Source organism: Agrilus planipennis, unplaced genomic scaffold (genome assembly GCF_000699045.2).
Source record: "Agrilus planipennis isolate EAB-ADULT unplaced genomic scaffold, Apla_2.0 scaffold431, whole genome shotgun sequence".
Classification (NCBI taxonomy): Eukaryota; Metazoa; Arthropoda; class Insecta; order Coleoptera; family Buprestidae; genus Agrilus; species Agrilus planipennis.
This window is the reverse complement of record NW_020440321.1, coordinates 54,086-64,074: the sequence shown is the minus strand read 5'-3', so window position 1 is coordinate 64,074 and position 9,989 is coordinate 54,086. Positions and strand designations below refer to the sequence as shown.

Here is a 9,989-nt window from a genome sequence, read left to right as displayed (position 1 = left end):
TTGAGGTTATCTTACACAACTCAATAGAACTATTATGTTTTAAGCAATATTATAATCTAACAGAGGTTCCCAATAGAGTTTATTTAAATAAACCTGATATTTTAATACACAAATTACAAAATTACTTATTAATTAATAGAGACACGTGTTTACTCTATGCTACCTAGCCTTTTTTTTCAATTATGATTAAATACCTAACTACTTAAGATGGAACACTGAGTTAGTCGGGATAGGTTGCATATCTAAGGGCTTAGAATAGGAATAACTAACATTAAGGACCAAAATTAGGATAATAATTGTATGTATTCATGTGTCATTGTTTAACTTTATAGGGTTTTCCCATTTTTTGGCCATTAGAATTATCATAGCATATTGATCACTAATCAATTAATTTACCTCCGGGTATTCCAACCTAACAGCTTCTGCTACTCAGTTTAAACCATGTTCCAAACATTTGCAGTGAATTAAATTCGGGTAAAATACTTTAAGATTTTCAGCTGCCTTAGTCATATACGATGCGGCATCAGAAACCATTAATAATACATCGTTAAAAGTTGATTAGGAAGATAAAAATTAGTCAGAGTTTCATTTACAAATCTTGAAATTGTCACATTATTGGTTTTGTCTAATTGTTTTACGGCAATTAAATAATATATTCCTGGGGAGTTCCGATGACAAAATTTGCAATATACCGCCTTTTCATTAATGACTGCCGAATAATTTAGTTTCACATATCTCTTTCGTAATGTGGAAGAACTCGGTACGTTCTGCAGGTCGCAATAACGATTTAAAAAATCTTGAATAAAAATCAATACGCTTTATTTTTTCACAAATAAATCAAAATTACTTTATATTTTAAAATAGAAACAAAGACTTACTCTTTTGTAGTGAAAAAAAGATGTTCATTGTAAATAATTGTAAATTCACTTCTCCCTATAATCCACTTTTTGAGTAACGCTGATTGTTCAGATGTAACTTTCGGCATCACGATAACTATTAATACACTTCACCACACAATAACAACAAATGATGAAAAATATTAGAGACAACAACCGTATTATTAGTCGCTATGCATTTGGTTTTTCCCTGATAACAAGTTTGTATCAGGTACGAAACGAAAATGCCATTAAAAAGCAATTAGTGCAAGGGTAAGTAACAGACTTTTAAACGTTAAATAATAGATTTGGGTAGCTTTTATGCAGATAAATCGAATTATACCAAAATATGCATTTATTTTAAAACCAATAGAAACCACATCTAACATATTGGTTTCTGTTGCCTTGGCTTTATCTTCTAGAGATTCGAGGTAGTTAAAGATGCATGATCCAATTTTACAGACACCTCTATTTCCTTCAGATTCATGCCATAAAAAACATTCTGCTTCTTTCGATTTTAATTCAAAAACTGTTAAAAACATTAAGTTTCGAGAAGTAATAGAAACTGGAGGTGTCACCTTTGGGAAACTAAAAGACTGCCTGCAAGTCATACTGCTACAATAAAATTTACACTATTGTTATTTTTGTCGTGTCCTTTTTTCTACGCTGTCTCTATGTCTGATATCTGTTTCTTTGGTTGAATGTTTCATAAAGTTAGCATGAAAGATACCATTTACTTTTAGTAGTGATTCTTTTAACTGTTTTAATTTCAATTGGAATGCTTTTATATACTTTCTAAAAAAAAAACTGGTTTTGGTCCCAATACTGGTATTTTTTATTGATTGTATAACACGTCCAGTAAATGAATTGAATTCAAACATGTAATGCTTGGAAAAGAACTAAAGGTGACCGTTAATAAATCGAAAAACTACTCTAATGTTATTTGGTATACCTGGAAACATCTCCTTCATAAAACCCACAGATTTAACTAACATAACATCATTACATTCTATACAATAATCTCTTTTGGTAAACATGAAGGTTCTGCTATCTAAGAATTAACCAATCCCTTAATTTCATGCTTATTTATTCGATAATTGAGGGCAGAGTTTAAAGTATAATTATTATATAATTGCATACAATATATAATCGCTGAGCAAAACGATGTTGGTATTAGGTTTTTGATAGATTGCTTTTAACTTAGTAAAATTTCTTGGGAGAAATGATAACCATTGTGTAATTAATTCTGGGTCTTTAAGATATGTGTCAGTCCCACCGTTATTTAATGGAATCATCCACACCCACGCACCATGAAACAAACAATATTATATATATGTTCAAATGTTTTATAGTAGGGTAGAGCGGGGCTAGTTGAGCAAATTTTTATTTGAACGGATGTAGCTCCTTAATGATAAGTCTCAATAAATTGTTATGCGGCTTGATGGATTTGTTGTTTATCGCTTAACAAAAGTGTCAATAGTATTTTTTTTGTAATAATTAAAATTGAAGAGCTACAGCTGTTTTAATGCAGAAAGTCAAATATGCTCAATGTACCCCATAGGTGGGGTAAGTTGAGCAAAGGTGTGGGGCAAGTTGAGCACTAAGAAAGTATAATGAAATCATAGGTTCAATGTTGACTAGTGATGAAATACAATAAGTGTTTAACAATCAGTTCTTTATTTATAGTCTTTTAGTGACAGAGAAAACAAAACTTATAGTAATTTTCTTTGAATAATTAACCAAAAGTAGAATCAAGAAAACAATAACCTGTCTTAGGAATAACTTCACTATTAGATTCAGTCTTTCTGTTTAAAATCAGACTTATTTTTTTAAATTATTACTCATATACTTAGCTTATATCTTTAAAATAATAATTAATCTTTGGAACTTAATGGTAATTGTCTTAGTGACAGAACAACAAAACTTAAAGTAAATTTCTTTACGTAATTAACTGAAAATAGAATAAACAAAACATCAACGAATCTTAAGACAGACTTTAGGATTAAATTCAGTCTTTCTATTTCAAATTAGACTTGAATATTTAAAAATATATATTAATCAGATCTTAGCAACTTAATCGTCGTTGTCATTATTGCAATTGACACAAACGAAAGTAAGACCAGCACCTGGAACACATTTTGTATGAGCCCATTCCCTGCAAGTTTGACACTGGATCCAAGTTTCTCCTGGTAAACTTTCAACATAGTCTTCACAACAAATCAGACAGGAGTAATCACCATTGTCACTTTCATCACTTGACTGGAGTACTTTTTTACAGACACCCTTTTTCTTTTTCTTATCCACGTTCTTCTTTGTCTTCTTAACTTTTTTTGTGGTTTTATTTTGTTGTTCTTCTAGGGCGTTCTTCTCGGGTGTGTCAGTTAGTATTGCAGCTTTCCTCTTTCTTCTGTTAGTTGTACCTACTTTTCTAGGACCAGCCTTTGGGAATGGTCTTACAATTTCCGGGGAAAATACTTGTATTAGGTTAACTGACTCATTTTCTTTATTGCTTGGACCAGGTTCGAGTTCAGCTTGGCTTGTAGAGGTAGAAGGAGTGGGATTAAATTCAGTGCTGGACATCACAGGTTGCTCTAGATAATCTTTTCCCGGCTTGCTATTTTCTAATCCAGGACGATCAGTTACAAATGATGGGGAAAACCCATCCTCACCAAAAATGTTTGCATTATACGGGAAGATGCCTGTCTTTCGGAAACCGTTAACAATATTTATACTTGTCTGAGCAATCGGCAACGAATCTGCGACTATTTTTGGTATGTCATAAATAGTAAGGGTTTTCCCGGGGTTGTTACGAAGCCACGCATCTTGAGCAGCAGCGCAATATTTTTTGAACGGTCCAAAAACTGATACATCCAACGGTTGTAACTTATGGCTACAATGCGGTGGAAAGGACAGCATTACAACTCCATTCTCTTTGGCTAAAGTTAGTGTCTTCACGTTCAAGTGAGAGGAATGATTATCCAACACTAACAAAACCGGGCGCTCCATGGACGGTTTCACATGTTTTATAAAATGTTGCATAAACTGATAGAATTCTTCGTCTGTAACCCATCCACTGGCATTGCCTGTTCCTATACAGTCAGGGGGGCCACCATTAAGAAAGTGTGTCTTAAACTTTTTTCTCGAAAATACAAACATAGCAGATACAGCATTTCCAAGAGCAGATACAGCAGTTACCACTGTAACGTTAGTCCCTCGTTCTCCAGAAGTCATTGCGCCGACGTTGCGCTTACCTTTGGCAGCTACAATTTTATTTGGCTTCAGCACAGTGGATAATCCTGTCTCATCTATATTCCAAATGTCTGCCGCTGTAAATCCATATCTATCCATTACTTCCGCTAATTTATCAAAGAAAACTTTAACATTCTGCGCATTAAATGATGTTGCCCTACCAAGGCTGGTGGGTTCTGGTTTTCGTATGGATAGCTCCGGATTTCGTTTTAAAAACATCGTAAGCCATTCTTTTCCGGCCATCTTATTTGCAGCCCAGCTGGGTGGAATTTCAATTTCGAATTTATTAGCACATTCGTAGGCAAGGCGACGGACATCTTTTGGAGAATATCCGTAGAAGATTGATGCCATTTGTAGCAAGTATTTTTTCAGTGAATCTTCCTGTGTAGAAGAAAATACTTGTCTCGGTGTTGCATAGCCCATGGATGAATCGGCACCTTCATTTAATTTTTTCAGATATCATGTCAAAGTCATCCGTTTGATACCGAATTCTGTAGCGGTGGCATTAACACTTTTACCTTCATCGTTCACAGCCTTTGCAGCATTTTTTAAATCTTCAGTAGTGTAAGAACATCTTGTAGTTATTCTCTTGTAAGTCCGCATCCTAATAAAAAATAAAACATTCATTAGTTTAGTTGTTTGAATCATGGGGTAAGTTGAGCAACTATGCTCAACTAACCCCAACCCAGAATTTCAAAATAAAAGTGAGGTTATAAAAAAACCGTGAGAATTATACCCAGAACCTCTCTGCATATCAAAAGTACGATAATTATATGGAAGATTAACACTTACCTGATTAAAAACAAATAACATTTGACTAATCCAGACGAAAACTTGCGATAAATGACGTTTTTACTTTTTGGTCTTAAAATAAACAAAACGCCCGTGCTCCTCACTCGCTTACCCAGTTGCCACTAGCGATCGCGTGATGTTTATCCCTCCCGCGCCTCCCTCTTTCCGCCATACGATGTCTATACGTACGGTGAATAGTTTTCGAGATATTTCGATTGCCCAACTTGCCCCTATGCTCAACAAGCCCCGCTCTACCCTACNTGTATACAATGTTTATAAATTTGTGTGATGTTTTAAAATCTTTTTTTTATATATAGGAAGCCAATATTGGTTAGTGAATTAGTATAAAAGCTGATACGAACTCCCGTATTTATAAAACAACACCATGAATGAAGAAGCACGAGATCACGAATTTCTTTTGGGGGATCTACCCTCAAATCTAATGGTATGTTTATTTTATTATTTGATATCATCTTTTTTTATATTAAACAGATACTTATATGTGTTTTCAGGAAAAATTTATTGTAATGATGGTTGCGGAGGTGGTTCCACCCATGCCTCCCCTTATATACATCGCTGGGAGGTAGGGCTAGTTGGTTTTCATGAGAAATCACCTACACTTTCTAGAGATTTGGAAAATGAAAGTAAACGAATATTTTAATTGAAACGACTAACATTCATACAATTTTATTTTATTTGCAGACTCTGACAATGGTGTTCATTTTTTATATGAAGTACATTATTGTAATTTTCTTAAATAAAAAAAATATTTAGACCAATTTTTATATTTATCTGAAAATCTTAACCTTGTAATGAAAAGGTTATTATTTATACATTTTAGTCTTTTTTCAATTAAATATCAGGATATTTTTTTCTATAATTCTTCAGTGTAAAAACCACAGCGAATGGGATTACCTTTTAAATCTTCTAATAAGTATGTATATAGGTAAGTATAATTAATTTGTGTTACTTTAAATAGTTCAGTTGTCCAGTTGGGTGTGTAAGATTTTGAAAGTACATGTTTAACTTTACTTACAGTACAATATCACCCAATTGAAATGTAGGTTTTCCATGTATCAATTTAATATAACTGTACGTTATCGAGTATGTACTTTTCATTTTGTTTTTTTTTATTACTTTTGAGGGTGTAATTTTTATTCTGTATACATTGTGATTATATTCATTAACTATGCCATCAATTACATCTATCCACCAATATGAAATTCTATAATGTAACACTAATTAATTTAGTTTTTATTGTTCTAATTACACGTTCAACAATGAACGCCTTTTTCACTGAGTAACTGCTGTTGTGATTAATTTTATACCTTTTCATTAAAGATTTAAACTGAGTAGTACTTTTTCCCCTAATCGGTTTGTAAATTTTTGGGAGTTCAATTTAAAATTTCCAATAAACTTTTCATACCATTAACAATTTTGTTTGCTGATTTATCTTTTATAACTTACCCATCATATTTCGAGAAACAATCGATAACAATGAAAACAACTTTGTAATTATTATTATTTTGTGCATACTCTCTTAATTCAATTAGATCACTCTGATATAAGTCAGATAGTCCTTTAATAAATAATTAAACGATCAAATGAGTGCGCCGAAGCCTCTGGAATGTATTTGATCGAAATTATATGAGAGCCTAGTTCGAAGAGATTAACAATGTAATACCTTCCGTGTCCTTTAGATGTCACAACGTTTAGAGTGAATCTTTGAAGGCGACACCTGCCCTCTATCCTACTTTGGTCATATTTTTGGAATAATTTAGTTTAAATAAAAAGAAAATTGCTAAATAGGGTAGGGTGATAAGACGATTCTATTTTACTTGTGGTGGGACGTAATTTCTTCGAACGAGGCTCTCATATAATTTCGATCAAATATATTCGCGCGCTCATTTGATCGTGTAATTATATTTCGTGCTTCGTTCTTTGGTAGTTGTTTAGAGACAGCATTTTTTTTTTCAGAAAAACACAAAACTATATTAGTTTTATCTTTGAACAATGAAATGTGAACCGTAACAATGACTGAATGGGACGTTGATATACCCTAGCAAACATCTGTGAGCCTTTCGACCATCCAGCAGTTTTTCTTATTACATCAATGTTTACACTTTTGGCATAAGCCATCGAGGTAGATGCATGTCTCGTAGAATGTCCACTGAAGACGGAAACATCAATGGCACTCACACTCATTTTTTTAACCAATGGCTTATTGTTTGATTGCATATGGCCTTGACCGGTTTTACCGTTGAAATAAATAGTTGTTCAATATTTTTTCTTATTTCTTTAGTTTCTTCCAAATACTTTTTCCCATGTAACTTCATACTTAGGCTTAACTGGCTTTAATTTTGACACTCCCTTAAGACATCTAGCAAGGGTTTTTTCCCATTTTTTCTTTGGCTATTAAAGAAATAGCTGCCGATAAAGTATTGAGCGTACTATACGCTGCTGCATTTTGAAATCGCGCTGTCAAAAAACGTAAGACTTCATCAATTTTTGGGTCATAAATATTAATAGCTTCTTGTTGACAAAACATATTCCATTGCTTTAAAGCAGACCCATATTGCCTGACAGTCGACTGTGCTAACGAAGATAATAAAATATCAACTGCTCCCACTGGAACTTGCTTGTTTAAAAACGCTTGTTTGATACAATTGCCGCCATCAAAGCTATTTGTCTCCACCTCGGATGATTCTTGGACCTACAGGGAGATATCAATAAATTAATTCGTGGTGGAAAATACAAAATTTTGCTAATGCAAAGTGAATTTAACAATGGGTACCACGGTTGATTTCCCCAATCTGGTACAACCAGAATTCCTTTTGCATTATCTCGCTTAATTTTTAACAGAACTTTCAAGCATAAAAATTTAACTTTGTCCAAGGAATCGTGAATGCGTCAATTTCCATAGCATCTGGCTTAAGAAACCAGGATACAAAATTAGAACATTTCGTGTTTTAACTCCTAGCAAACAAGTCTATCATAGGTTTTGAAAAATTAGTAACAATTTCTTCAAAAATATCATTTGCTAACTCCCATTCAGTATCTAAATTATTAATTCTCGATAAAGCATCTGCTTGCTTATTATTCTTAGAGGCAATATTGATAGCAAACAGGAAAACGTTTCTCTCTTCTGCCCATTTTCAAATTTTTTTGGCTAAGATATAATTCGAAAATTTTAGTCTACCCATTTTATTAACATATGAAATCACCGTGGTATTGTCAATTCTAATTAAAATATGACAATTTTTTACTTGGGTTGCCAGTGATTCTAAAGCTAATTGTACCACATATAACTCCTTAAAATTTATATGCCAATTTTTCTGATATTCGCTCCAAAAACCAAATACCTTATTTTCTTCTACAGCACCCCATCCTGAATCTGAGGCATATGTAGATATTACCCGTTTGAATTGTCCAGTTTTAATTTTTGAAGATCCAGAATTTAACTGACTCAGCCACCATTCTAAATCTAAATTTATAGACTTAGGAAAAGGAATAACTATCTCATAGTTATCATTGTATTCCGTGAAAGTCAACAATTTTTCTCTTTCAAATTGCTTTACATAAGCCCAGCTATGCTTGATAGCTGGACAAACTGCTACTAATTTCCCTATTACATGTGCCAAATCTTTGATTCAACAACTAGACCTTTTAATAAATTTATTAATTAAATCTATTAACTTTGTTCTTTTCTCTTTTGTTAATTTAACAACGTATTCGGATGAGTTTAATAAAGAACCCAAAAATTTTCATTCTTTAGAAGGTATGATCGAACTCTTACACCAATTAACTAAGAAGCCTAGAGCAGGGGTCGGCAACCTGTTTGTCCTTAGGGCGCAATACTAAATTTGAAAATCACCGAGGGCGCATATTTTACAGATAATCAACAGGTATAAATAGGCATTAAAAAAAAAAACAGATTTTTTATAACTTTATTTTGTTGGTGTCATACATAATGATAGGCGAAATAAAAACGAAATTGTGTTTTCTGAAATAACAAAATTCTTTTATTCATATCACACTTATACACAAGTTTTACTACAATTAACATATTTNTGTGTTTTCTGAAATAACAAAATTCTTTTATTCATATCACACTTATACACAAGTTTTACCACAATTAACATATTTTAAACAGAATAGCTTACCTGAAATAACAGAAAACAACATTTAAAGCCTTTACTTCTAATTTAAATAATATTATAACTACTTCTTTTTTACAATATTTTCCACGTTTTTCTAAAGATCACATAATCTAACTTTTACCTTCTAAAATTTATCGTCGGTGTCACTCACGTCACACTGACAGCTAATAGTTCCATAGATTATAATAATTTCATACACACTAGAAAAGGAATACCACTGGCGTAGGTAGTGATATCCTTTACATCTCCCACCCTCGGAGAGAACAACATCGTGGTGATTGTTCTGTCAAAAGCTACTCACTACTGGAGTTAACTTTGTGGCATGGTAGAAGTTTGACTCCGCCTTCTTATGTCCAACATCAACTTCATAGATAGAATTTGAAATCTTCCTCAAGATTTTATATGGTCCAATCCTCAATTCATCCATTTTCTTCCTATTTAGCCGGTTTCCATTTTCTACATATACTTTATCACCCACTTCAAATTTATATTCTTCTCTTTTTTGATCGTATATTTTTTTATTATAGTTGTGGGATTTTATTGAATTTTCCAATGCTAGTTCTCTGTCTTTTTTTAGATCTTCTACTGTACATCTTGATTTCAATTCCAGTGGCAAAATATCCATTTTCTCTCCTTCCAAAAGATATTTTGGGGTAAACTTAGTAACTATACTAGGGTCAATTGAAAAGTCCCCGGCCTGACACATAGATGGCGGCACCAGAACTAAATCCATAGGATTTTCAGTTAGTCCTAACCTTCAAAAGACGCGTCTATAAATTTGACGGCTGTCGGATCATTAGTTTGTGAATTATAGCATTTTTAGTGAAGCAACTTTTGTTATTGTGAAAAAAATGGATAAAAAGGAATTTCGCGTGTTGATAAAATATTGCTTTTTGAAGGGAAAAAATACAGT

At 32.9% G+C, this 9,989-nt stretch overlaps 1 protein-coding gene and 1 long non-coding RNA gene across 2 annotated transcripts; one reads left to right on the top strand and one right to left on the bottom strand.

Annotated features, from left to right (window-relative positions):
* Window positions 1-2,741: 2,741 nt before the first annotated feature.
* On the bottom strand, window positions 2,742-5,149 carry LOC112906062. The gene is made up of 2 exons (XM_025979648.1): window positions 4,917-5,149; window positions 2,742-4,728 (listed from the first exon to the last, which is right to left on the bottom strand). Exon 2 carries the CDS (start codon window positions 4,545-4,547, stop codon window positions 2,949-2,951), a length of 1,599 nt encoding a protein of 532 aa, XP_025835433.1. The 5' UTR covers window positions 4,548-4,728; window positions 4,917-5,149; the 3' UTR covers window positions 2,742-2,948.
* A 68-nt stretch (window positions 5,150-5,217) lies between these two features.
* Window positions 5,218-5,651, top strand: LOC108743009. Its single transcript, XR_001938753.2, has 3 exons — window positions 5,218-5,361; window positions 5,429-5,560; window positions 5,619-5,651. It is a non-coding gene; the product is annotated as an uncharacterized LOC108743009 (long non-coding RNA).
* The last annotated feature ends 4,338 nt before the right edge of the window (window positions 5,652-9,989 follow it).

What these genes read in the sequence shown, in the direction of transcription:
- LOC112906062 (XM_025979648.1), bottom strand. Translation starts at nt 4,547, where the DNA reads ATGGGCTATGCAACACCGAGACAAGTATTTTCTTCTACACAGGAAGAT.